General features: G+C 60.3%; 1 protein-coding gene across 1 annotated transcript in view; it reads left to right on the top strand.

Moving 5' to 3' along the window:
• Nucleotides 1-27122, top strand: part of GRID2IP (Grid2 interacting protein) — a 41495-nt gene that overhangs the window by 12269 nt on the left and 2104 nt on the right. Inside the window, exons 4-20 of the mRNA XM_026053889.1 lie at nucleotides 5306-5560; nucleotides 6879-6964; nucleotides 7742-7811; nucleotides 8866-8960; nucleotides 10574-10757; nucleotides 13240-13394; nucleotides 15500-15601; nucleotides 18177-18274; nucleotides 18785-18902; nucleotides 19293-19618; nucleotides 19775-20185; nucleotides 21492-21579; nucleotides 22953-23030; nucleotides 23648-23844; nucleotides 24000-24155; nucleotides 25569-25655; nucleotides 26211-26340. Of these exons, the coding sequence (XP_025909674.1) occupies nucleotides 5306-5560; nucleotides 6879-6964; nucleotides 7742-7811; nucleotides 8866-8960; nucleotides 10574-10757; nucleotides 13240-13394; nucleotides 15500-15601; nucleotides 18177-18274; nucleotides 18785-18902; nucleotides 19293-19618; nucleotides 19775-20185; nucleotides 21492-21579; nucleotides 22953-23030; nucleotides 23648-23844; nucleotides 24000-24155; nucleotides 25569-25655; nucleotides 26211-26340 (2636 nt within the window). The remainder of the gene's footprint in view (nucleotides 1-5305; nucleotides 5561-6878; nucleotides 6965-7741; nucleotides 7812-8865; nucleotides 8961-10573; nucleotides 10758-13239; nucleotides 13395-15499; nucleotides 15602-18176; nucleotides 18275-18784; nucleotides 18903-19292; nucleotides 19619-19774; nucleotides 20186-21491; nucleotides 21580-22952; nucleotides 23031-23647; nucleotides 23845-23999; nucleotides 24156-25568; nucleotides 25656-26210; nucleotides 26341-27122) is intronic.

The following is a 27122-nucleotide window of genomic DNA, read 5'->3' as shown; positions in this document are numbered from 1 at the left end:
TGGTAGCCACGCTGGTAGCCGCGGTGGTAGCCGCACTGTAGTCTCGGTGGTGGCCGTGCTGGCAGGCCGGTCCCGCGGCCGCAGCGCCGGTGGCCGCCGCGCAGCCCCTGTCCCCGGGCTGCCGCGGGTCCCGCTCCGCTCAGTCCCTCCCCGCCGCGTCCCCTCCCCTCCGGCGCCGGGTCCTTTGGGGCCGCAGCGGGGGCCGCCCCCCGCGGGGCCCTTCCCGCCTCCCCCGGGACTCCCGCATTCCTGCAAGGAGGAAACCCCGGATTCCAGAGCGGGCAGCGCGCGGGGCTGCAGCGCCGCTCCCTCCCTCTCCCCACCGCTCAGCTTTGCCCCGAGTTTGCGTTTGTTTTGCTTTTCTTTTTAGCCCAAACGGATTCCATCCCATTTGTCCAGAACTAAGCTCCTGCCGATTGTAATTTGCTGCCATTTTCCCCGTCCGCTGGTTGCGGATAGCAGGGCTAAGGCACGTGCGGCGCCGGGTCCTCCCCGCGCCCACAGCCCCTGCCCATCGGGCCGCTGCCGCCGCCAGCGGTGCAGGACTCGCCCTGCCGCGGGATGGTGAGGCCGAGCGGCGAGCGGGAAGCATGAGCTGCCTGGGGTGAGTAGCCGGGACCTTCCCCGGGGCCGCGGCGGGGACGGGGTAAAGCAGCTGAAATCTGCGACCAGCACGGCCGGCCCTGCGGAAAGGAGCAGCGCTCGAAGTTGAGGAACTCCCTGCAGTGTCCTCCTTGCAGGGGAGCCGCTGCGGGCAGGGCTCGGCGCGGCCGGCGGGGGCTGCGGCACCTGCGCTCCCGGCTCCGGAGCATCCTGCAAGCGCCGGAGCGTCCGCGCGCTCGGCACCGACCCCGGGGCAGCCGGGGGGCCCTGCTGGTCGCAGCCCTCGAGCATCCCCAGGGAGCTGCCCTGATTCCGAGCGGTTTTCCGACCTGCTGGGGCACGGGAGTTGCTGTGTCCCTGGCCGGAGCTGCTCCGAGCCTTGCAGGGGGCTCCGGTGCTGCCGGGTCGCTGCCGCTGCTGCAGAGGTGCGGGGGGCACCGGGCCCCTCTCCCTCCCTCTTAAAAGCGTGTGTAAATGTGTGTAAGTGTGTGTAGGTGTGTGTAAATGTGTGTAGGTGTGTGTAAGTGTGTATAGGTGTGTGTAAGTCAGCGGCGCGGGTGCAGCTCCGTGCCGGCACCCAGCTCGTGCCCTGTCCGTATTCATCCATTGCACGAAACCTCTCCTGCTGTTTGGATGATTTTACATCAGCCGGTGCCGTCTCTAAGCCCTTCTATTGTGCCTTATTCTGCTGCATGGAGACCAGAGCAATAGTTCGTTACGTCCCCTCATTAGGGGCTCTTTGCCCCCGAGCAGCCGCTGCTGGGGGGGACGCGGTGCCGCTGTGTCCGCTCCCTGCGGAGCTAAACCCGCGCGCGCCCGCCGGCGTTCCCGGGTTCCCGAGGAGATTCCGACGAGCTCATTTTAATAATGGCTCAAGCGCAATCTATTTTTCTCTGGTTGTTTTTCATGGCAATAAAATTGCTTGGTGTGTTCCTGTATTAAAATACTCCAGCCATCTGTGACATTGGCGGATAAGAAATTTCATTTTAGCCGTCAGGATTTATGCGCCCTGAGCGCGGGGGGAGCCTCGGGGGGGCTCGTCCCGCCGTGCAAACGCAGCTTGCGGGAGGTGCAGACGGAGCCCCCGGCCCAGCCCGCCCTGCTGCTGCTCCAGGCGGTGCCGAAACTTCCGAGCTGCCCCGCGCTCCTGCCCCGCGCTCCCTGCGACACCGCGGGCGCTGCGGGAGAGCAGCACGAGAGTGCAGGAAAAGCAGCTCCGAGCTTCGTTCCCTCCAAAAGCAAACACAGCACTAATCTCCTGGCCGGGCATATGTTAAACTGCCCCCGCAAAGGAATTAGGGCAGGAGAAAAAAAAAATCTGCCAGCAGATCGGAGCAGTGACAGTGACCGGGAGGGAGCTCCCTTCGGACGGGCTGACTTCAAATAGGTCATGACCAAAATACCTCAGTGCAAAATCTCCTGTTAAGAGATTAATTTGTGTTGAGAAAGCAGCCCCTGCAACGCAGCCTGGAGCCCGGCCGCCTGACAACGCGCGGGTAACATCTGCTTTGGCGGGCAGCCCCGGGGGTCTCCGTCCCCTAGCCCGGCACAGGGCGCCCCGCTCCTCCTGCCGCTCAGCCCTGCTCCGAAGCGCCCCGGGCAGCCCCCGATGGGTGACGTTGTCCGAGCGAAGGGGACATCGCTGCCCGTGCTGGGGACACGGCCCGTCTGCGGCTGGGCAGAGCTCACGGTGACACGCGGGGACCTGTGTCCATCCGCCCGCCGGGAGGGAAGGTGACCCCCGCGCTGGCGCCCGGGCAGCTCTTAGCGGCTCTTTGCCCAAGGATGAGATAAGGGATCAATTGTCACCTGAGCAGGGACAGCCACAAGGTCCCCCCGGCCTCGCAGCCCCGCACACAATGCCCTTGGTTTCCATAGAGTGACAGTAAGGGTCACATCTGCACAACATCTGTGGCCGAATGGGTCATTACCCAACCTGCCGCGATGGGGGGAACGGTCCTGTGACCCAAAAGACCCGCTCTGCTCGCCCCGGGCCCGTGTTGTGGTGCCGGCCCGTGGGGGCTCCAGGGCTGCTCCCACCGGCACCGCCTCGTGCAGCGCCCAAGAGCGGTGCGGAGCTTCCCTGCATCTCGGGGATGCGTTGGGTGCTTCTGGAATTCCTGGAATTAGTTGTTTCTGGAGATTTTGCCGTCGTGTGTAAACTGTGAGCACCGCGCCGGGCGGCCGCGCAGGCCTGCACAGCCCGTGCCGCACGTGCTTACGCCTGTTGGGATGTATAGGTCAGACGTATAGACCGGGCACCAACCCCACTCTCGTTCTTTGTCCCCACATGGGCAGCAGCTCCGGGCCGTGGTCTTTGCCCCGTGTGCGGCGTCCTGGAAGGGAGGCACCTGGTGCGAGGTGCCGGGACGGGGATGCTCCGAGCATTGCACAAGCCCTTTGCCTTTAAGATTCCTCACCCCGCTGCAGCAGCCTGTGATTGAAACAGAAGCACTTTGGAAGGCAACTAATTAGCGGTGCCGGGGGCTCCCTGCGGAGCTCGGCCGTGCCCTCCTTTCCGCGAGCAGGGGCTCCAGCTGCGAGCGAGAGCGGCGCAGAGCGCGCGGGGACGCGCAGCAGAGCCGCGCAGAGAGCGGGACCCGCTCGGAGCGGCGCCAGGGCAGCCTGGGCAGGGGCAGGACCCGCTCGGAGCGGCGCCAGGGCAGCCTGGGCAGGGGCAGGACCCGCTCGGAGCGGCGCCAGGGCAGCCTGGGCACGGGCGGGACCCGCTCGGAGCGGCGCCAGGGCAGCCTGGGCAGGGGCAGGACCCGCTCGGAGCGGCGCCAGGGCAGCCTGGGCACGGGCGCACGTGGCGGCGGGTCCATCTGGCCGCGCGGCGGGCGCGGGGTGGCAGGGGGCCCGGCGGCGCTGGCTCCGCTGCCCGCTCAGCCCCGGCTGCATGAGCAGCTGAAGCGTCTGCCTTTTGTCCGCGCCGCATCCCTGCAAATGGGCAAGGACCGGAGCTTCTCCCGCCACTTTCGGTAGGTCTCTGCTCGGCTTCTCGCGTGACACCAGGTTCGATGGGGGTTGGCGGCCCCGGGCCGGGGTGGCCGGAGGTGCCTCCCACGCGGGAGTCTCTCCCCGCTCCTCCGAGCTGCCTCCCCAGCTGCTCCCCTGCCCTGTGTCCGGGAGAGCAGCTCTGCCCATCCCCGGCTCCGCAGGGGCAGGACAGGGCACAAAGGAGGGCTCTGGGGCGGCTGCAGGACCAGGGCAGCGGGGCCGGTTCGTGTCCGTGTCCACGTCCATATCCATGTCTGTGTCCACGTCCAGTCCCAGCTCCTGGGGCACTCCATGAGGTGTGGGAGCGATGACCGAGCCCTTGGGCTCTGCTCCTGCCCGCGGCGCTGCCTCCTGCACCGCGGAGGGGCTGCAGGGCGGCCGGGGCAGCACCCGCTGCAGGACGGGCACCAGGACGGGCCCCTCTCCCAGGTGCTGCCAGGGGCTGCGGGCCAGGGGGACGGATGGGAGAATATCCGTGTGCCGAATTCCCGTCCTTAGCGTGGCCGGGCAGCGGCGGCGCAGGGAGCCCCACTGCCCTTTGCTGGGCACGTCGCAAGAGCGGGCAGGCAGGGCCGGCCCCAGTGCGGGACAGGAGGAGGAGGAGGGATGAGGAGGAAGGAGGCAGGAGGCTGGTACTTGATGGGCTGCCCGGCAGCCAGGGCAGCAGGGGAACATTCCCCTTTGGGGCACGCTGGTTGCAGGGCTTGGCGCTGGTGCTGGGCACCACGTCCCCGGCGGGTGCTGCGGGGCCGCAGCTGATGTGGGACCTGCCGTCCCGCCCGGCGCTGCCGAACCCGGGGCTGCGGCTCCTGGGCAGGGCACACAGCGCCCGGCACCTGCCTTGGCACAGCTTTAATCAGTGCAGCATTAAGTTCTCTGCACAGGGTTTTGCAGAAGGGAAATGTGTTAATAGGATTATTTCTGGCTGCCGCTGAGCTCACCTCGTTGCCTCCTGCCCTGGCGGGTGCCGGGGCTGCTGCCGGCCCAGCGGGGCCTGGCTTGGCCCCAGGGCAGGAGCAGGAGCAAACGGGAACGGGGTGGCCGCCTCTTTCCCCGTGTTCCTGCAGCGCTTCCTTACAGCACAGAGGGATGTTCATTAGCACAGTGAGATATTCATCGGCACAATTTCACCCTTTTCCATTTGTTGCTCATCACAAGTTGACTGTGAATTGCACCAGCGTGTTCCTTATTTTAAATCACCCCCAAGTGCTCTGCACAGGCGGCAGCTCAGGTCTGCTGGCTGCTGTTTGTGCTGCAGCAGGAGTTGTTATTTTGGGCTATTTTAATTATTCTGGGCTATTCATCAGGAGGGAAGGAAGGCTGCGGCGGTGCTGGGTGCGCGGGGCTGGAAGCCCCCTCGGTGCTGCGGCTTTGCAGGTTGCGCGTCCCCAGACGGGCTGCACGGGGGCCCAGCGCTTGGCCTGGAGCCGATGCTGCTCCGAGGAGCTGGGAGGGACACGGAGGGAAGGAGGAGCAGGGCAGCGTCGTCCCAGCCGCGGCGAAACCTGCGGGTCCGGGTGTCAGCACGGGGTGTCTGCGCGTCCCATCCCACAGCTCGGATGAGGGGAGATGCTCTCGCGCAGCCGGGCGGCCCTGTGTCCCGGCAGGACCGTGCGAGACTTTTGCTTCCCCAGGTACCGCCGGCTCCACCGGCTCCGCCTGAGCCCCGCTCCTCACTCGCCTCCCTTGTCCTGTTCTCCAGGATCTTCATCCCCAAGAAGCACCGGCAGCGCTTCGACGAGGTTGTGTCGCAGAGCCTCATCAGCAAGCTGTGCCGCTCCAAGGGCGAGCAGCAGAGCCACCGGCTGCGCCGCAGCCGCAGCGAGGACCACCACGAGCGGCTGCTCGTGTCCACCCGCGCCAGCTCCGTGCCCCGCAGCCACGAGGAGGCCGCCAAGAGCCTGCGCAAATCCACCTCCCTCGTCACCAGCAATGTGGCCTCGGGGGCCGCGCGCAGGTAGCGGCCCTGCGCACGCAAAGGCTGCAGCGGGACACGCGGCAACGCGGGATGTGCTCGGTGGGAGACGGGCAAATTCTCCCTCCTGAAGGCTGGGCCGGGCTGCACCCGAGCTCCTGGGCCACCCTCCCTGTCCTCGGGAGGCCACCCGAGCAGGGAGCCGGGTGCGCGGTTGTGCCGGAGGGATGGGTGCCCAGCCGTGCCAGGGGGATGCAGGTTGTCCAGCTGTGCAGAGGGATGCAGGATGCCGGAGCAATGCAGGATGCTGGAGTGATGCAGGATGCCATAGGGATGCAGGATGCCCAGCTATGCAGGAGGGATGCAGGATGCTGGAGCGATGCAGGATGCAGGAGGGCTGCAGGATGCCCAGCTGTGCAAGAGGAATGCAGGATGCCAGATGGATGCAGGATGTCGGAGCGATGCAGGATGCCGGAGCGATGCAGGATGCTGTAGGGATGCAGGATGCCATAGGGATTCAGGATGCCCGGCCGTGCCAGGGGCTCGCGCTCAGGCTCAGGACAGTCCGTGTCACCCGGTGCCGCCTCGGCGGGTGCCTGGCTCTGAGGACACGGTGGGGGAGGCAAACAGGACAATCCGGGCCTGGGGATTAACCTGTTTCCCTGCGCCTGTGGCCAGAGCTGAGCGCAGCTGGGAGGCTACGGATCTGCGCTGCTCCCAGCCCCGCGGCCGAGCCTTGGGCTTGTCGGCATGGCGGGGAATTACGGGAAGGGCTTGCGGTTGGGCTCGATGATCCTGATGATTCCAGGATTCTGTGAATCGCAGGATGGCCGCGGGCCGGAGCGGGGACGGTGCTAGCGCAGCCCCCGCACCCCTTCCCCGGGCTCTCAGCCGTCTCCCCCGGCACAGACGGATATTCCTCTTGCCGTGACTTCTCCAGCAGCCACTTTCCAGCTGGTCTCTCTCTGCGCCAGCGCAGCTGTGGGCCCCACAAGAGGCTTTGCTGCTGTAACCGGTCTCAGCGATGTTCACTTCCCCCGCTCCCGGCGGGAACAGCCCCCCGCTCCAATCAGCCTCCCAGCAGGAAGATTTCCTAATACTGCTCCCAAATTTCCTAGATGAATTTAATTTCTCTCTCATTAGCCCAGTAAATCTTACCCCCCTAAAACACGTATTTGTTATGTTAGTCTATCTGTGTAGCATACATCTTATATCCCCTGTTTTCATTTTAAAGGCACTGAATTTGAAGGGCTGGACTGCAGTTTTATGAATTCATTAATTATTACTTAAAAGTAAAGGAAGGGAGCAAGAACCAAATATATGTCAGGTTCTGATTTCCTGTTTGCTTTCGGACCCGCAGAACCGTGCGCGTTTACAAAGGCAACAAGAGCTTCGGCTTCACGCTGCGCGGACATGCCCCGGTGTGGATCGAGTCCGTGCTGCCAGGTAAGGGAAGCGCCTGTGCGTGGCAAGCCCGGCTTTGCCGGGCGCTCCGAGGGGAATCCGAGGGAATGCAGCAGGAGCGACCTGCTGGAGAGGGCTGCTCCTGGGAATCTCCTCCTCCCCCGCGGCATCTTCCCTCTGCGTGGAGAGGGAGAGGAGATCTCCGGCTCCTCGGCAGGAGCGAGTCCGGAGCTGGGACCCCCTCTTGGCAGCCCCCCCGGTGCTGGGACAAGATCTGAGTCCCTTTAGCTGACAGAGAGAGACTAAGTTTGCTCGCTGGGGAGGACTCTTCTCTCTGAGTGAACAGGCACAAGACTCAGGGATACTTACGGATCTATAGCCTGAGCTCTGTATTTTAAGTGCTTGCTGTTCGCTGCAAGACAGCAAAACGACTTCCATGAGCCTCAGTGATGGAGGCTCCCAATCTGAATAACTAGTATCTTCATCACAGCCAAGCTCGGCTCTCTGCTCTCCCTGTTCCACGTTTAGAAGGTGGAGAATGCCCCCGTTTAGTGACCGTTTGCAACCACATCTGCTTTGGCGGTGTAAGCTGGCCACACACTGAGCCACGCGGCACGCGCCGCGCCGGCCACGGCCGCCGGCACCGGCACCGGCCTTGCTGAGCCCACGGAGCCGCCCCGTCCCGTCCACACCACGGGGCTACAGGGCGACCTTCCCTCTAAGGTCCCCCCCGGGCACAATGTGGCCCCAGAGCAGAGATGCCAGCACCAAAACCAAGGGACCCGTTAGCTAAAGCGCCTCTCATTCCCTGTGCGCTAGGAAGCCCAGCCGAGAAGGCGGCCCTCAAAGCTGGAGATCGGATCTTATTTCTCAATGGTCTGGACATGAGGTAAGAGACTGACCTGTGCCCGGCTCGTGGGGGTCCTGCAGCGTCGGGGTGGAACGCACGGTCCTGTTCCTGTGCTCCCTCTTGAGGAAAAGGGATGGGAATTGGGTATCCCGAGAGCTGTCTACGGAGGCAGACATGGACTTTGTCCCATACAGGCCTCTCCTGTATGGACAAAGTATTTCAGGCCCCATCCCTGATCCTCCTTCCCCTCCCTTTACTGAAGGGTGCAGGTAGCAATGCATGACACCCACAACGGGTGCACTGACTGCCGTGCACTGGGAGACCTGGCTCCAGCCATGTGTTAGATACCTGGCGCTCCCAGAGGGCCAGCAAGCCCATGGATCACTCCTGCAGTGGGATCCTAAGCTTAAAACCACCTGGGCAAGGACATTTCCACCTAGAAGGTAACATGGCCCTACACACAACAAAAATAATCCAGTTCTATCAAAGCAGAGCTCATCCTGCACCTTCCCGATCCAGGCACAGCGGCTGGTACTTTGCCAGGCTGGTGTCTCTGCACAGAAAAAGAAAAGAAGAGCAAAGGGTAGAAGCAGCTACATGATAAGGCAGAATGATGAATATTTAAAGGTTACACATCTGATGCTTTCTCTGTCAATGCCCAAGCTCTCAGATTTCAGCTGATCCAGCAAACTGCAGGCTGATACAGCAAACTGCTGGCGGCTGCAGCATGCCCAGAGTGTAGCGGGGACCTATTGGAAGGTTGTCCTCTGAGCCTGCGATTTGGCAGGCACCGTCCCAGGTCACTCGTACCTTTCTCCAAGGGGACTGGCCTGACTCCAGAAAGGCCTTTTCACTCCAGTTTGCATTTATTTTCACACAGAATTAGGCAGGCAAACAGAGATGCCCGATGCCGTATCCTTTAAACAGAAATGTCCGCTGTGGTGCCGCGCAGTGGCTCCCGCTCCCGCCTGGCTCCCCACCAAGGCCCGGGGCTACCAGCCCGTGCAGCCGTGCTGGGAGCCGCGGGAACCCGCGGGGCTCCGTGGGGCCGGCGCCCGCCGTGACTCACGGGGCTCCCTCCTGTGCCACGCAGGAGCTGCTCCCACGACAAGGTGGTGTCGATGCTGCAGGGCAGCGGGGCGATGCCCACCTTGGTGGTGGAGGAAGGGATCGTCAACTTCTCAAACGGTAAGAGCGGGGCGCAGGAGACAGGGGGACATGTGGAAACCGGGGGAAATCGCTGCCCTGCTGCCCGCTGACCCGCTGTGGGGACGGGCAAGCAGCACACGGTGAAACCCTCCTCGCACGGCGCTGCTGCCGCTCCCCTGCGGCACGGAGCTCCGTGCCGGGAGCCGCACCGCGCGCTGGGCTGCCTTGCAGAGGGCTCGGCACACCCTGGCCCTCCTCGCGTCCTTGCGCCGTCCGGCTGCTCCGCGCTCGGGGCTTGACAGCGGCCTCCCCCGCGGCGCACGTGGCCGCGCTGCCACGACCGGCTGTGCAGCGGAACCGCTGCCTTTGGGGAGCGTAGCCGGGGCGCACGGCGAGGGGACCGGGGGATCGGGGTGTTGGGCACGGCGGGCAGCACCGCAGCGACGGGCAGGACCCGGCCGGGGCGCACGGCGCTGCTGCGGCCGCTCTTTGAGGCAGGGCAGCGACCGGCTCTTCGGGAGCAGCGAGGAGCTCCCTCAAAGCCTCCCGTTAGGAGCCCGGAGTTACGAACCGGGACACAGAGCCAAGAGCCTCGCTGCGTGCCGCTAAAGATGCAGCCATGCCCAAAGCGCTTCCCGGCAACAGAGGCCAGGGAAGGATGCGATTCCTAGCCCCATGTCTGGGCCGCCTCCCTGTGTGGTGCAGCAAGCCGAGCTTTTAAACCTCAGTTTACCTACAAGCAACTTCTGGCCAATACTGCTTTTAAAGTCGAAGGTTATTGTCAGCTGCTTTGAAACTGGATCAGAGGCTTCAAAGAGAGGATGATCACCCGCATGTGTCTGCAGAGAAAGGCAGAAACAGCGTTAGCAAAGAGGCAGACTAGCGCCAGCGGAATAGACCCATCGTTTTCGTGTAGCTTCAGGGCGCAGGGCAGCAGCACGAGGTGCAGCGCAGGGCGTTCAGTGCGCGGTGCGGGACCAAGGCGCCCGGCGCTGCCCGGGGCTCCTCGCGCTGCCGCAGCCCTCGGCGAGCGGCTCCGTCGCCCCGCGGCGCTTTTTGGTGACAGAAGTGTTTGTTCTGAGGCAGCAGCACACGGACACGCCAGGATTGGTATTGACATAGCTGGGATTCTGTGCTGGGAGGGCTCCCTGGAGGTGCCGGTAAAAGGGGGATGTGGAGGCCAGCGACGTGCGAGTGGTGGGGCTGCAGGTGCCAGGGACGGGGACACCGCACGGGGCAGCGACCGCAGCTCGGACAGGGCTCCCCTCGGGCTGGAGCCCCGCGGGGTCCAGCGCTTGTGCCCACGGGCACAGACAGAAGCAGAGAGGGGTTCCAAGGACTGTCGGGCGCAGATTTAGGGCAGAGCGGCTTCCCCTTGGTTCGTTTTCAGCACTTCCTTGCTCAGAGCCTTCCAGCCGGGAGAAGGCGCTTCCCGCAGTGCGGCCAGGGCTGCTCCCGGCCCCGTGTCCCTCTTGCTCCTCCCCGAGACGGGGACATTCCAGGTCACTGAAATCCTGTTCCTCGTGCTCAGGTGCGGCCGCCCTGGCCGTCCCCAGGGATGGATCTTGGGTTCAATGCGAGCCTTTATTCCTGTGGCTAAGACCTTCCGTCTGTTGAGTTGTCTTTGTTTTCTTTGTGCCTGCACCTTGCAGACTCTGACTCTGCCGACTCCCCGAGCGCCTCCTCCGCCCTCACCTCCCTGCAGTGGGTTGCAGAGATACTTCCCTCTAGCATCAAGATTCAAGGAAGGACCTTCAACCAGCAGCTGGAACATCTGCTCACCCCACCTGAGCGCTATGCCATCTGCAAAGCACTGGAAGGCTTCTTTCAACATCGGTAACTCGTTAGCGGCTCCATTCCTTTCATGCTGGTAATTGGACCGGTAGCAATCTCCATATCGGAGAGGGAGTCTTGAATCAAAGCACTGACACAGAAAACAGATCTCAGATTTAGAGGCTCGCACTGCCGAGCTCTGCCCTGATTATTTTCTCTAATTTCCTCAGCTGTACATTCCCAGTCTGTATCCCGCAGGGAAAGAGCTGAGGCACGAGCCCATTTCTTGCCTGGTGTCCTGCCCAAGGACAGGACAGACCCATTAATTTGGGAGGTTAATTCAGTCACCACTTACTCCCACATAGATGTGACCTTGATCTCCTCCCCGCACGGGGTTCTCTTGCTGCTGGGCCAGCCCCAGGACAGCAGCACATCCTGTTCTGCCTCTGCCAGTGAATTCTCACCGCGTTTTGCCCCTGTCTCCTTGCTCTTTTCAGCGGTTTGGCTGCAGCACCCTTGGCCGCAGCGCGACAGGGCTGGAGCTGGCGCAGCTCCTTCCTGTAACCGAGCACGTCGGTGCAGGGCTTGAAACCGATCCCCCGGCAGAGCCGGGATTTTCAATAGCGACCTTGTTTTGTGCCCTTGATCCGCAGCCTTTCGGCAGGGCGGCGGCGCTGCCGCCCCTTCCCGCGGCTGCGCCTCGGAGCAGCTCCCGCCGCAGGCTGCGCATCCGCAGGGCGCTCCGACACCCGGCCCGGCCTCCGCTGCCTTCGTGCGCATACAGACAGATACGGATCAGAGCATCTGCTTACTTTGATGAGGAAGTGCAAGAAACCTCTCAGTATTTAGGCTACAGGTGTTAGGAGGTGATAGAAGACCCCAAGCACAGCGCCGTGGGGCTGCTGCACCCCCTTGCTCCGGCTCAGGGCTCCAGGCCCGGCGTGGGGCTCGGGGAGCCTCCCCTGCCGCCCGGCCCCAGATCCTCTTGGCTCCCAGTGATCTCCAGCCCTGCCCTCTAAAGCAGGGCTCGTTGTTTGGACAACCCTGTGCTTGCACTTTCTCCACGTGGATTCCCCGCTCAGGCGTTTCTAAGGGTGCTTTGGATAGACACCAGCAATTAGGAAATCCGGAGCTCGTGGGATTGGAGCCCGAGCGCTGAGGAAGGTCCCCAGGTTTCATCCCCAGCATGTGGGGCTCAGCCCCAGGACTCGGGCGCTGCCGCCAGTCGCGGGCGCGGGGAGCAGAGCTCCGGCTCGCGGGGCTGATCCGCCCTCCTCCCGCCGGCTCCCGCCCGTTCCGCCTGTTCCTCCCCCAGCTGATGGAGAACAGCAGCAGCTGCTCCATGTCACAGCAAGACATCATGACCTAGTTTCGTGCCTGTCCCAGACTCGCCAGCTGTGACCTGTGACTGCTCCGGCGAGCTCTGCAATGCCGGTGCGGGATGCGCAGCGCTGGCAGGCACAGCGGGCGGGCACGCTGGATTCCTGGGGGGACGCAGGAGCCAGGACATCCCGTTGGTGGTCCCGGCCCTCCGGACAGCGTGTGTGCCACGAGGCAGCTCACCTGCCCCGCTGGGCCCCGCTTCGCACTTGCGCTCAGCACAGAACCGCCCCGCGCTCAGGGCCTCAAGCAGCTGGATTTTTCTGACGGGGAAATGGGACTTGTGGCAGCCCAGAGACCAGGCTTCCTAGAAAAGGCAAGTTGGCCCGAAGTTAGCAAAGGGCTTCAGAGAGGAATTCCAGGAGGCTGATCCCGCCGGCCTCGGAGCCCGCTGCCAGCCACAGCTCCGGAAGCCATCCCGGATCCGAACGGCTTCACCCTTCCCTTCTCCCCCACGCTTAGCCCCTGCTCTCTATTAAACAGTGATGGTCCCTGTGAGTAACATCAGGGTAACAGATCTGTTCCTAAATGTCAACCTTCTTCCAGCTCCTTGTAGGAGGTTCTTAGCATTATCCCTACTTTACAGATGCAATAGTTGCAACGAGCTGCAGCCTCTGATCTCTGCCTCAGCTGCTTACTAGGAGACAGGCCTGTCTTTAACCCTCCGAGCTGCCTTTCCCCAGCTGAGACCAGCAATTCCCTGCAGGACAGGCCTCCCATTTCGGCAGGTGCTTTATCCTTCTCCCTGGGGCTCAGCCCTCACAGTCTTCTGTCCAAACCTCACTCTTCTTTGGACCCTGTTTTCTGGCTCGCTCTCATTCCCAGCCCACCGACACAACCCCAGCCTCCCTCTTGGCCTCTTCGCCCTCCTCAGCCCTGCTCGCCATGTCCTGCCTGGGTCTCAACCAGGATTTTTCAGGCTGCCGTCAGGGGCTGGCGGCTCCGCTGCCCCAGCTCTGCCCCAGCTCCCCCGCAACGGGCTGAGCCCCTTGCTAGGAGGGGACGTCTCTGCTTCGGAGCGGCTGGTACCTTTGTGCCAGAGTCCAGGGCAAGGCTGGCAGCTGAGACGGAGCTAGGGACAGGACGGGAAGGACGAGAGCCCCGTGAGGGGAGGATGCAGCAAAGGATGTGCTCATTGCCCAGTCCTCTCTTTCCAATTTTACAGGAATATTGACACTCTTATTGTGGATGTTTACCCGGTGCTGGACACACCAGCCAAGCAAGTGATCTGGCAGTTTATCTACCAGCTGCTGACCTATGAAGAGCAGGAGCACTGCCAGCAAAAGATTGCCAGGTTTCTGGGTTACAAGTCCTTGGCAGGTGAGAGGCCAGCGGCTGCGGGCGCCGGGGCTCGCCGGGGACGGTGGCAGCGCCCAGGGGAGCGCGGGACGGAGCGCGGCTGCTCCGGCACCTGCGGCCGCGCACGCTGCAGGCAGCCCTGCACGAAGAGGAAACAAGGATCTGTGCGGGAGAAGCCGCTGGGGTCTGCTGAGCTTGTCAGAGGTCAGAAAGTCTCTGGAGGAGACAGATGGCCCAGGGGCTGGAGACGACAGGTAAAATAGGGCACGAGAGCAGTGGCTCCCGGGGCGTCTGCGGCACGTAGCCGCGCGGGCAGCGCACTCAGGGCCCAGCTGAAGTATCTCGCAGTGGCTGCGCGAGCACAGATGTGGGAAAGGGGCTTCGCTCCGGCCTCAGGAGCGTCGGCAGGGAGGGCTGCTCGGCCACACCGGCTTCGGATCCCACGAGCAGTTCCCACGGTCTCCGGCGGGAGGAAGGCTGTGGTCTGCCGCTCCTTCAGCCTCCCTTCAGCCTACAAACCAGCTGTGGCAGGAGGAGCATTTGGGGCTTTGTGTTTAGACAGCAAAAGCAGTGCAGGGCGAGTTTGGAAAGAAAGGTTTTGCTCTTTGGGTTGGGGCTGCTTTGATAACTTCCAGATTGCTCTATTCTAAACCATTTACATTCTGTTGGCATGCTTATCTTAGACTCCACATAGGTAGAAGTGTAGGAAAGAGGGGTTGTTTGAAGCGATCCTCTCTTGTTTGAAGAGATGCTCCTTGAGGAACCGTTGTTTTAACGCAGTCTCTCCCCTCACAGGGAGAAGCAGCTCTTGTGGTGCTGGTGCGAGTACCCCGCACCGTGCATGGGAAAGGGCGATGTGCTCATCTAATTCACACTCAGTTGTAACTGCTGTTCTGTGCACAGAAAAATAGTCAAATGTACAGAAATTTGTATATATTCCTAACAATTTAAGCCCTAAGATTAACTTATAAACATCAAAAGGCATTAGAAGGAATTTTGTACATTTTCAGTTCGCCACTGTGTTTTAGCAATAAATGACAGGTAACCCCAGCCCAGTACAGAGGCCTTGGAGCCAGCGCTGCGAGCGCTGGCATGAACCTCCCGGGACGGGAGCCCTTGGCTGGCAGCCGGGCCCTGAACCTGAGGCGCTCCCATGGGTAAAAAAGCGATTTTCGACCATTTGCAGTTCTGAATGTTTTGGTGCATTAGGTGTATCTGTCTTTAGAAGCATGATGGCCAGAGATCTCTGAATTTGGGCTAGTTCTTCGCTCGGGCTTATTCCAAACTCAGTGACTATCTCTGTTTTGTGTATCGGGCTGCCTAAGCCCTGGTCTGTTTGATTCCATCAAGAGTGATGCTCTGGCCCCTCTGCTCTGCTGCACGTCTGAGCCTCTCTGAGCTGTCACACTGAGCTACAGCACCGGCCGCTTGATGTGAGAGCATGGCTGTTGTAGGCAGCACTTCAATTTGCATCCCCTGATACTCCATTCGTATCCCGTGAGGGAGGAAGGACGTAGCTGGATCCTCCAGACCAGCCTAGCTGCAGGCTGGAGCTTCCCCTGCAGAACAAGCTGGTGGACGGCAGCGCTGCTGGAAAGGGAATCCAGCGGCAGTGCCCTGCGCCCGGGCATCCATCGCGCTCGGCTCCGTGCCGGCAGGGGTGGTTTGTGCCGCGCGGTGGCTGCTGTGACCGCAGGGTGTCAGCCTGGGCATGGGGCTGAGCAGCCAAGAGCCGGGCAGGCAGCTCCGCTCGCGGCAGCGCCGGGTGGCCCAGCAGGACCCGGCGGCACCGGCTGTGCTCCTTGGTGCAGGGCTCGTGCTCTTTGGCACGGGGCTCGTGCTCTTTGGTGCAGAGTTTGTGCTCTGTGGCATGGGGCCCTTGCTCTTTGGTGCAGAGCTCCTGTTCTTTGGCGCTGGGCTTGTGCTCTTTGGCACGAGGCTCCTGTTCTTTGGTGCAGGGCTCCTGTTCTTTGGTGCAGGGCTCATGCTCTTTGGCGCAGAGCTCGTGCTCTTTGGCACAGGGCTCGTGCTCTTTGGTGCAGCGTGGCCGGCCCCGTGCAGTGGCGAGGAGCGGCCGCGCCGAGTCCCCTCCCGGCCGTGCCTCACCAGCGCCTTCTCCCTTGCAGCGGAGCCCGAAGGCGAGGAGCGTCCCCGCAGCGCTGCCCGCGCCGCCTCCCTGTGCCGCGGGAGCCTCCGCACCCCGCGCCCCGAGGACGGCGCCGCAGCAGGTGGGTCCCGCAGGGCGGTACCGGGAGCCCACGGGGACGGGGGGACACGGGGGTGCTGGGGGCTGTCCCAGCACCAACGTGCTCTGCCCCAAGTCAAATTCTGCCCTTCTCTGAGTGCCAATGGGGGCAGAAGGGACCAGTCAGTATACAGCCAGCTCAGTCTCGGGCTAGAAAGCCGTTTTTTCACCAGCAGCTGAAATAAGAAATTCCAGTGTGAAGCTGCGTGGGCTATGGCTGTTCACTGCTCCAATCCCTTCCATTGCTCAGAAGGGAGCTGCAAGAATCATCAGTCCAAGGAGCTGGATATAATCCAAATGCTTCTGCCCACTTCCCCTCCCCATGCTGCCAACGATGCTTCACTTTAGTGTTATAAACGCGGCTCAGCTCCAGCTGCTCTGATCCCTCTGCTCTGTGCTGCAGTTTCTCGTTTCCCTGTGAACTGTCTTGAACACCATCAGATGCGTAGATAAAACAGCATTTGTGAGATGTGTGTGAAGAAGCAGTGCTGGTTCTAAAGGAGATCACAGTTCAGTAGCACTTTGAACAGCCCCATGGCACAAACCTTCCCTGTTTTCACAGTAAGCTCTCTATCCCCCCATCTGAAAACCCCAGCCTGCCAATATTGCTGCAGGGCTCTCTCTAGCCCCCTCAGATCTCTAGGCCTCTCTTCCAACACACCCTGGGTTGCAGGCTGTAGTTCCAATCCTCCAGGTCTCTGCCCTCCTCTCCCAGATGGCTGTACAGGGCATCCTGCCTATCTCTCCACCACCCCACTTGGCGCTGATTGCAAAGGGCACTCACCTGTGACTGCTCTTACTTCTGAGCACCACCTCCCGCACTGTGCCCGGCCACCTTCCTCCAGGAGCTGCTTGGAGCTCTTTACGTTGCCAGTGTGGCCATGTCCCCGCTGCTGGGTGTCGCGGAGCTGCCAGGCTGGCTGCACTCTGCTCCAAGACGTGGCCCCAGGGAAGAAGGGAAGAGCTCCCTGACCTGCCTCTGAGCGGGGCTTCTGCTTCCTCATTGCACTGGGAGGATCCCAGGCAGCTCCATACGATGCAGGAAGCCTCTCGCCCCAGACAGATGTTGGCCAGCTGCAGGGTGGGGAGCAGCACTGTCCTCAGCCGCCCTGCAGATAAATGAGCACGTCTGACCTGTGCTGACCTCAATAATTTGGATGAAGCAGCCCGGAGCCTGACAAGGGCCTGACGTGCATCCTGTCCAGAACGATTCTAATTCACTTCCCTGCATAAACCATTCGTTTAAAGACCCCTCAGGGCATTCTTGGGCCCCAGAGCTGGGGGTGATGGGTTGGCTGCCGTGGAGCCTCGGTGCCGATGAGCAGCTCTGTCAGCAGCAGGATGGTAGCCGTGCTCCAGTGTCCTCTTTCATTAGTGCCAGACACATCAGCCCTGCCTCGTTCTTCCCTTTTGGCCATTAAAAGCTGGGCTTTGAGCACACAGATGTGAACCCCGGTGCGCGTGGGAGCTGCTTCACGGTGCTCTCTGCAGATCCACCTGCTTGCAGCGGGCTGAAGCTGGCCCCGAGTGCTGAGATAAAAACACGGTAGCTGAAAGGAGATGTAAATCTGTTCCATCTGCTCTCCAACAGTTTGGAAAAGGCAGGGATTATAAACTGCCACTTCCCCGCAGTCATTCGTACACCTGCCTAAATAAATCAGGGCTCTGAGCACTTCTGTGAGAAACGGGACTGCCTCAAGCCATTAACCCCTGGACAGAAACTCTCCCCAGATGAAAGTGGGAAGCAGGGCTTAGTGTGGAGGCGGTCAGGTCGGCTGAACTGAGCTGAGCCGAGCTCAGCTGAGCCCTCTCCAGGGTCTGGCCCTGCTTGTCCCTGGCGCCCCAGCTGCGCCTGGTCCCAGCTCCCTCGGTGGCGGCTGCGGGAGGCGGCCATAGGACAGGGATTGGATCCCAGTGCGCGGAGACGGGGCCTGCCCTGGGCTCCCGAGGAACGGGGCTGGAGGAGAAGCAGCCAACAGAAAGGAAGAATACTGAGATGAACACTGGAATGTCTCAGCACCTGCAGCAATCTCTGCAGAGCGCAGCCCTCTAAATACAAATTAGATAATTTCCCTTACCTTTAATATTCTAATAGAAATACTCACTTGACGCCTTCAGTCTGGATAACACCAGTAAAGTCCCTCATTAAACACACTGTAATGAAAGCGCTGCTCAGATGTGGATTTACAGGACGCTCCATGAATCTGCCAGTTGGGTAGACTGAGAAATACATAATATTCTTGTTTTAGAGAAGAAAAAAATGAACAGAGGGAGACCAAGGGCAAGGCACGGGAGGGTTTTCCCTCAGCTGAGCTTGTGTTGTAGCACACGCCGCGGCTCGGTGCTTGGCTGGTTCGGCTGCATCCAGATCCCAGCGTCTCTGTCCTTGCGCCCGCGCGCAGGGGCCCGGCCTCCTCGAGCCCCTCGCTCAGGACACTTGCGGTGCCGTGTCCTCTCCCAGGTGACATGAGAGGAGTCGGGCCAGGCAGCAGCACCCGGGGCAGGCGCGTGCGGAGCGCATGCCCAGGCTCCTGACTGGCTCCTGTCCTTCCCAGCAGGTCAGAGCGACACGGTGGAGGTGCCAGTGCGGCTGATCCCTGCGGAGAGACAAGCTGGAGATGGCACGTCCCTCCCCGAAATGCCCAACCCCAAAATGGTGCGAACTTGGCTTGTCTGGGCACATTTGGGGTGGGGGCTGCACCTCTCTGCGGGGCTGTGCTCGCCCGCTGGGTCCTGCGTGGACACGTCCCTGGGAAGCTCCCTGTCCGGTCGAAGCGGGACCTTCGCTGCTGCAGGGAGGCTCTGTGATCTGCTGCTCTTTGTGTGGACAGGGGAAAGCAGATACAGGGAATGCACGCAGGATGTTCTGACCACATCCCTTGGAGCTCTTCTCCAAAACACGACCTGGGCAATGAGTTAAGTGTAATAGCGCTGCTGTCTGGCAGTGTCTTCCGCAGCCGTGTGAGCACCAGGCTCCTGGGCGGCTTCAGGGAAGGGGAAGGAGCCTTGGTTTTGTGTGACGTGGGCTTTTAGAAAATCTAAGGACAGGGGCGAGCAGGGCTTAGTGACGGGTAGACAACCTGTGTCCAGGACGGCACGGCGCTGGGAGCTGTGCACGACGTTTCTGGAGCTGGACGCTGACTGCAGCTCTTTGTCCTTTCTTCAGATGTCGGCTGTCTATGCAGAATTAGAGAACCGCCTCATTGGCAGCTTTGCTGGGAAGATGAGCAATGCTGCTCTGCACAGAGCTTCGCCTCCTGCCCCGGAGCAACCGCGGGCTGCAGGTACCACCCATTTCCCCACTGCTTCTGGGAGAAGCAGCTTATTTATTTACTTATTTTTGCTGATACAACGTAAGGTGATGCTGGGCAGGTGGACTGAGAAGGAGATGTCTTTCTCTTGGTGCCATTTTATAGTGAAACATTAGGAAAGTCCAATGATAGCCCCTCAAGGCTCCATATTCAGAAGGGGAGCACAGTGCCAGGGTGAGCAGAGCAGCCTGTGCTTGGCCCAGCACATTGCCCTGGGATCCCTCATTTCTGCAGCCTCGTCCCTGTGTCCGGGCACAGCCTGCACTGGGCGCTCTGCAGCTCGCGGATGGGAGAGCCCCGGGGAGCTGCCCCCGGAGCCACCGGCCGGCGGGGACCCCATTCTGCTGCGCTGTGTCCCCGCAGGCGCTCGCAAGTCGGGGATGTCCATCTCGTGGCACAGCGACCGCCGGCCCTCGCAGCAGTGCTACTACCAGCTGCAGAGCAGCGTGGCGTCGCCGAGCAGCACCGAGTCCAACCCCTACGTGAGCCTGGACAGCAGCCCGGCGCCGTCGCCCCAGCACGGCGACTACTCGCTCAGCCCCCTGTCACGACGGAGGAAGCTCTTCACCTTCTCGCGCCCGCCGCGCAGCCGCGACACCGATCGCTTCCTGGACGCCCTCAGCGAGCAGCTGGGCCACAGGGTCACCATCGTGGACGATTTCCTCACCCCTGAGAACGACTACGAGGAGGTGAGTGTGGCCGGGGGTGGCTCTCAGCTCTGTCCTGCCCGCTCCGGGGGTGCCGAGGACTCGCATGCAGTGCGGAGGCTGCTGTGGCTGAGGTCGGGCAGCGCCTGCCCCGCGGCTGGGGCTCTCCTGCTGCAGCCTCCCTTCTCCGTCCCCTAGATGAGCTTCCACGACGACCAGGCCAGCTATGTGACCAACGACGCGAGCAGCACGAGCGAGTACGTGAGCAGCAGCGACGAGGGCAGCTCGCTGACGTACTCCACGCTGTCGGACCACATCCCGCCGCCGCCGCTCAGCCCGCCGCCGCCGCCGCCCCCGCTGCACTTCCACGACCCCCCGCCCGGCCCCGCCAAGGCCGAGCTCCCCAAGAGCAGCCCGGCGCCGGTGCCCAAGCCCCTCGGGAGCCACCTGCACCCCATCCCGCCGCCGCCGCCGCCACCGCCGCCGCTGCCCTGCGCGCCGCCCCTGCACCGCGGGCTGCTGCACCGCAGGGCCGACTCCAACCACATGAGCGTCAAGAGGCTGCGCTGGGAGCAGGTGGAGAACTCGGAAGGGACCATCTGGGGACAGGTACATGCCTGGCGGGGCCACGGGGACAGGGGCCAAGTAGCCCTGTGCTTGAGAGCACCCGTGGGTTGTGCTGAGGGGAGGCAGCCACGGTCGGGCAGGAGGAACCTCCATGGGAAAGACCCTTCTCTCTTGCTCGGTGCCTTGCGCCGCGTCTGTCCTTTCTTCCCTGCAGCATCAGCTCTTACCCACTTGTTAGGACACAAATTCAGTACCTTGGCCAAGCAATAGCACTCTGAAGATGCTCTATCAAAGCATCTGAAGATGCTCCTCCTTTTCACTGCTTGGACTGAAATGGAAGGGATGAGAAGGTGCTCACTGGTGACCGGGGCTAGAAATTGCCTGGAATGATATTTGCTCCTGGGTGTCCTGGGGCCTCTTTGCTGTCCCTGTCTCCATGGATTGATCCAGGCAGGAGCTGCCTTCAGACTCATTCAGCAGCTGCAGATTTTATCAAGAGGGGACCGTGAGCCCGGCTGTGTGCACAGGGAGTGGTGGAGAGAGCACCAAGGCGGGGGAAAGCCCTCGGAGGGCTGCATGTGAGAGCTGCATGTGCTAATTCTTTGGCATCGTTAAGAGATGCAGGAATCTTGAGGGGGTTAAATCATTGTGGGAAGATGAGGTTTAAATTCCAGCTTCTGTGTTTCTCGTTGCAAAGAGCATGTTTAGATGTGCCGTGTTCTCCATGCCCTGAACAGTTAGTGAGCTGTCAACTGCAGGACCGCCTCCTGGTCCCACAAGTCCTGTCCTTGGGGCAAGCACTCGGGTGCTGCAGCCCGGGGCCTCTTCCCTTCACAGGCCACAGAACAGGATGTTTCTTCCCAGCGTTTCTAGGGATTTTGGGTGAAAATTCCTGAAGTTTCTGGAATTCCCATTTTGTGCTTTAGTAAAGCAATCCTGCCTAAGTAGCATGGGAACAGCAGCATTATTTTGTAGAATTTCAGCTGTGTGTAGCAAGCTAAATTAATCCAGGGGGGCAGTGGTGCCAGCTGCAGAGATAAAAGGAAATGCTGAAAGGATAAATCTCTGGGCTTCTCCCTTTCTTCTGAAAAGAGAATGGGTCCCATGGGATGTGCTTAGCAACTAATGCAAAATCTGTCTCCACAAGAGGTAAATGATGCACCAGACTCTGGTTTCTGCAAGGGATTTATAATGGCTGAATCTCCAGTTGAAAGGGAAATGCCATCAATGTGTCCTGGGTTTTCCAGGGATGCAAAGCTTAGGGTGGTGTTGGGAATGCAGCACACAAGAGGAGGACAAGATAGGGCTGCCCTGGGCACCACGTTACTGACTCCTTTTCCTCCCGCAGCTTGGAGAAGACTCGGATTATGACAAGCTGAGTGATATGGTCAAATACCTTGACCTGGAGCTGCACTTTGGAACGCAGAAGCCCACAAGTAAGCACACAAATGCCACACGTTATGACTAGAACCAGTCCCAGCACTAGGGGAGATAAGGGGAACTAAGAGAAACTAAAGGAAATCACTAGTAAAATAATGTCTAGGTCTAGCACCACTGCCAGCACAGAATTCGTACTCAGGATTTTGTGACTGACGGCACTGCAGATTATTAAGGTGGGGATAATTTACAGTCTCCCTTAATTTTCTCAGTTGCCCCTGTGTGTTTCCTTTCTGCATCTCAGTGACCTGGGCAGTGAAACTCAGCTGGCTGGTTTCACTCCCTGTGATGCTCAGCTCTGCTTCCCAGCCCTCGTGGGCCTTGTTCTCACACTGCTGTGTCTAGCCACGCTCATACCGCATGGGAAAGCTCAGCTGCCAAGCAATGTTGTTCACTGCCACAAAGGACCTGTTTTTCAGTAGAACAGGAACTTGAACCTGCACCGTATATGTAACAATCTGTACACGGTTATTACTGTGTGTGTGCGCTAGGTGAACTGCACTGAGAACTCGTCAGCTGGGCTCCTAACTGCTGTTTGTGATGCACAGATACCTGGTTGTGCTAAAAGCAACAGCAGCGAACTGCAAATTAAGGCAAGAATTGCAGCTCTGTTGCCTTGAGAACTAAGGCCTGGAAAAAAAGAAAAAAGAAAACGTCTTTGTCCATAGAGGGCAATACAAGTAACGCTCTGCTTGTTACACATAAAGCCTATATGTGAGGCCCAGTGCTGGCTGTCAGTACAGGCAGAGCATCCCCCATTCAGCAGAGTGCTGGGCAGCCCTTAAATCTGGGTCCTTGCAGCCCTTAAATCCAGGCTTCCCTATAGATGCAGAGCAGCCCGCGCTCTCGAAGGGCGGCCGGGAGCAGGGCCGGGCTGGCGGCAGCGCGGAGCGGAGACGAAGTGAAACCGAGCGGCCAGAAGGGCAGGCTCCACGCTCGCCTTTTTACCCAGCAGAGCAAAATGTGAATGGGATGTCAGGGCTGCCCTGAGATGAACCCGGTACCAGATGGCACACACTGGCAGAGCGGAGCAGGGAGCGCTAGTGTAGCATGATGCAAATGGGATTTGACAGTGGAAGTGGGATGAAATGGGTTTGTTCTCAGGGGGTGTCTTTTGTAGAGATGTTTCTGGGTAATCGAGGAATGTCTGTGTATTTTACCTCTTGTTTTACCTTTTTCAGCTCCAACTGAGTCTTCCATTCAGGAGATCTTTGAATCACAGAATTCAAGGATTCCCGGAGCCATTGCTGTGTGCAAAGCATCAGTTCTGCTCTCTCTCATTCATGAGTTACTGTTTTCTGCAGTTTTCTTCCTGCTGGAGTCGGCTGAGCGTGTCCTTACCCATGATTAAATCTTTCAGTTTCTCTTCCAGAACCAACTCTCATGCCTGAGTCCTTTAAAAAGAAAGATGTGGTTGAAATTTTGTCCCACAAAAAGGCCTACAACACATGTAAGTAAACATCACAGTGAACGTACCCCCAAAACGGACCCAGAGATGGGTCCAGGGCTGTAGAGAACTGGAAAGGTAAAAGGAAGGAGGCTCGATGAGTGCATCCCAGCACTGCTGCTTGTGCCTGGGCGGTTCTTGTAGCCTAGAGGACTCCACTGATGGAATGACCTTAGGCTGGGAATCCGCCTTGGCCAGAGAGGCTTTAAAAGAGGACCAGGGTGGGATGAGACTCATTAGCCCGCAGAGGCAGAAGGGGAAGAGCTCGCGCAGTCACTCGGGGCGGTGGCTGGTGTGTGGGGCAGCCCCACAGCCGGTAAGGAAGGGACCATGGTGGGTTCTCCAGGATGCACCTCTGGCAGGTACAAAGGGGCGGGAGGGCTTGGGGGGATCCTGCAGAGACCCCAACTCTCCCGGCCCACTGAGGGATGTAGGAGAGAGAGAGGTGCTGGGAATCCTGCCCAAGCTCCATCTCCGGTTCCTCTGAACCCAAAGGCTGAAATCCGTGTGCCCCTAGTCCTGCGGGGCGATTCCCTTCCTGGCCCCTTGTGCAGGCAGCCCAGCCCAGCCTGGTCCTGCCCTCCTCCTCCTCCTGGTGAAGTGCCTGCCTTCCTCTCCAGCCATCCTCATCGCCCACCTCAAGCTCTCGCATGTGGAGCTGCGCCAGATCCTCATGACGATGGAGACGGACCGCCTGGAGCCTTCCCACATCAAGCAGCTCTTGCTCTACGCCCCTGACGGCGAAGAGGTCCAGCGGTACCAGAACTACAAGGACAACCCCAGCAAGCTGAGTGAGCCAGACCAGTTCGTGTTACAGGTGAGCGCGCGCGGCGATGAACTCCAGCCGCGAGGAGCTCTGGACGTGTGGGCTGCTTCCAAGTGCAGGGAAGATGCCAGGGAGCACCGCACAGCTAGGATCTGGAAGCCTCGGCTCATGGTGATAGTAGTAATTTTCTCTTCTTTTGTTCTCAGATGTTATCGGTACCAGAATACAAGATCCGCCTGCGCAGTCTGCATTTTAAGAGCACCCTGCAGGAGAAGACAGAGGAGATCAAAGCTAGCTACGAGTGCATCTGCAAGGCCTCTCTGGAGCTGAAAAGCAGCAAGAAGCTGGCGAAAATCCTGGAGGTGAGAACAGTCCCTGCTCCTGGTGACAGCCGCTGGGGGCCTCCAGTGTCCACGAGGGAGCTTGCAAGCAGCAAGGAAGCTCGCTGGAGCCCGAGCACTGCTCCAGTCCCAGGGCTGTCCTGTCCTCCCGCCTCCTCCCCATCCAGCCCAACCACCGTTTCCCGGGACCCAGACGTGCGGTGCACAGAGGGGCACTGTGCGTGCGGGAAGGCACGAGTGCAGCCTCGCTGGCCGCAGCTGCTCAGATGACCCCCACAAAAATAATTTGGTTTTGCTTTAGAAGACAAGAAAACAAAACAAAACAGGCAGGATAAATAAGAACATGATGTGCCAAAAGACATTTCCAGATGAGAGATGAAACTCCTCCATGGGTTCTGCCCAGTAACCCCGTAACACCTGGTTAAGTGCTTGGGAGGCAATGCTAGCTGCACATTAACTTGCACTTAGCAGGAATTCACAGCCCTGGATGAAAAGCAGGCAGGGAGCCTTGCTCTGGCCTCCTGTCAGGCAGGCCCTGAGGTCCCTCTGTTTGTCACCAGGCACAACCAGCCCTTCCCAGGCAGGGAAAGCTGGGAAGTTCAGCCTGAGGGTCTTGTACAGCATATGGAGTCAGAGGAATCTAGAAGGGAAAACATGGCTTTGCTATTTCATTTTAAAAGAATGCCTTAAAGATCTGCACAAATGAGCTAAAAAAGGCTTTTAGACCCAGAAAGTTTAGACACTCTGCTTACTGCTGAGCTGGAAAGCACAGGCGGAGAGGTGCTACAGGCAGGGAGATCCCAGAACACCTGCAGAGCCAGCCCTGCTCCTGAAACAGAAAGTGCTGAGAAAGAAAAAGGCAGAACTAAACTGTGCACAGCTAAAGCCGAAGAGTGCAGCACAATGGTGCTCTGGGATGCTCCATGCTGCCGGAGAAGAGAACAGTCTGTCCCGTCAGACACCCATCCTTGTGCCCTGGGGCTGTCACGCTCATGGGCCACCAGCAGCTCTTGTCCTGGGCTGCTATGAGTGCCCCATGCGGGTGTGACAGGACGAACAGCGTGCCCCAAACCACAGGACGAACAGCGTGCACTGAACCACAGGACGAACAGTGTGTCCTGAACCACAGGACGAACAGTGTGCCCCAAACCAGAGCTTTCCCTCCACACGCAGTCCCCCCGCTAACGTAACGCCCTCACTGGATTGCAGCCTTGGCTGATGTTCTGGTTGCTCGTGGACTGTGGCCCTGGCAGAACCAGCTGCCAGGCAGGAGGAGCAGGATGCCTTCCCGCTTGCTGTGCCTGGAGGCTCTTTATCTCCGTTCCTGCTGCGTTCTTAGTAGGTCCCTCTGACCCAGAAGCGAGTACAGGAGCAGAGGGAACAGGGCAAGTGCTGCAGGTCACTGCCAGTCACTCACACCATTTCCTTCTGCAGTTTGTGCTGGCCATGGGAAACTACCTGAACAACGGGCAGCCCAAGACTGGCAAAACAACAGGCTTTAAGATCAACTTTCTCACCGAGGTAAGGAGATGAAGCACGCTGCTGCTTCCAGCAGCTCCCAGGACCCATTCACCAGCCTGCCCTCGTGCGAGGGAGGGAGCGACCCCAGCGGGAGGGCAGGCACTGTATCACAGCCGGACTCCAGAGAAGCACCAAAGGGCCGGTGCATTGCGGTGCTGGCACCCCAAGCTCACAGCCTGCTGGGCCAGACCTAAGGCTTTGTGGCTGTGTGAGGGAGAAAATGAGAATCTTTATCCCACCTGGGCAGCTGAGGTCCGTCCTGGCAGGGCAGGGGCAAGAAGGGATTCCTGGAAGGTGGGAAACGGCTGCGGTTCCTGGGCCTGGGGAGGAGGAATGCCGCTGATCTGGGTGTAGCACACTGTGTAAACATTAAACGTCTTCCTTAAACATTAATCCAGCTAGTGGGACTGGGAATTGCCATACCCGTCAATGCAGGATGAGCCAGGCAGGATAGAGGAGTGTCCGTGTGTTCTGGCAACCACAGGTGAACCGAATGCCTGGCAAAACCCACTCCCTTTTGTGTATGAGTCCTCTTACTTGTTTGCTTTGCTGTAGCTGAACACAACCAAGACTGTCGATGGGAAATCCACCTTCCTGCACATTCTTGCCAAATCGCTTAGCCAACACTTCCCAGAGCTCCTGGGATTTGCCAAGGACCTTCCCACAGTGCCGCTCGCCGCCAAAGGTACATGAACGGAGAGCACGGCAGGGAGCCGGGCGCAGGCGAGGCCGGGGCCGCCCCGCGCAGGGTCTGCGCCGCTGCGAAGCTGCTCGCAGCCGCACATGCCGGGCACCGGCAGGAGGGCAGCAACGCGGCGGGGCCGGAGCGGCCTCCAAGGGAGCCTCGGGCCGCCAGTGCGCGTGGGGAGCTCCAGGAGGCCGGGCTGCTGCACCCGCGGGCTGCATGCTGAGGCCCAGCCTCAGCGGAGGCCAGCCCGGCTCCTGGGGGCCGCGGGGCCACAGTCCAGCTGCAGGGCGCCCGCGGCGAGGGATGGCCGAGCTGCTTAGCTGGGTAACAAAGTCACTCAGAGCTGCGGTTATCACCCCAGTGCTGATGACATTCGCAGCGTTCACACGTCGACTGGATGTGAATCATGGGGCTGCACCTCCTTTGCACCCCCCTCTCCCCTGCTGCTTATGAATAATTCCCTTGGGAATTAGTGCTTAAAATGGATAAATAAAGCAGAAGATTCAGGTGAGGAGACTTATCTCCTGGTGTTTACGCCTGTGGCTTTCCTAGTTGATTCTTTCTGTATTTGGCCTAATCATATAGGCAGCAGAGGGATGTAGTACAACCAGCTCCTTGTGGCAGACGCTGCAGTTCCCCTTCCCTGTAGGAGCCACGATGGATGCACAGGCCACGACAGCCCTCTGCGCACGGGGGCAGCGCGATGCAGCTCCAGCTCCACCGCTGTTCTCCGCGCCCGCCGTCCCGCTCTAGCAGCAGGTTGGTGGGTAGGTCTCGGT

Source organism: Nothoprocta perdicaria, unplaced genomic scaffold (genome assembly GCF_003342845.1).
Source record: "Nothoprocta perdicaria isolate Ctin4 unplaced genomic scaffold, notPer1 scaffold_12, whole genome shotgun sequence".
Classification (NCBI taxonomy): Eukaryota; Metazoa; Chordata; class Aves; order Tinamiformes; family Tinamidae; genus Nothoprocta; species Nothoprocta perdicaria.
Note: the sequence above shows the minus strand (reverse complement) of the source record. Positions and strands in the feature narration are given on the sequence as shown.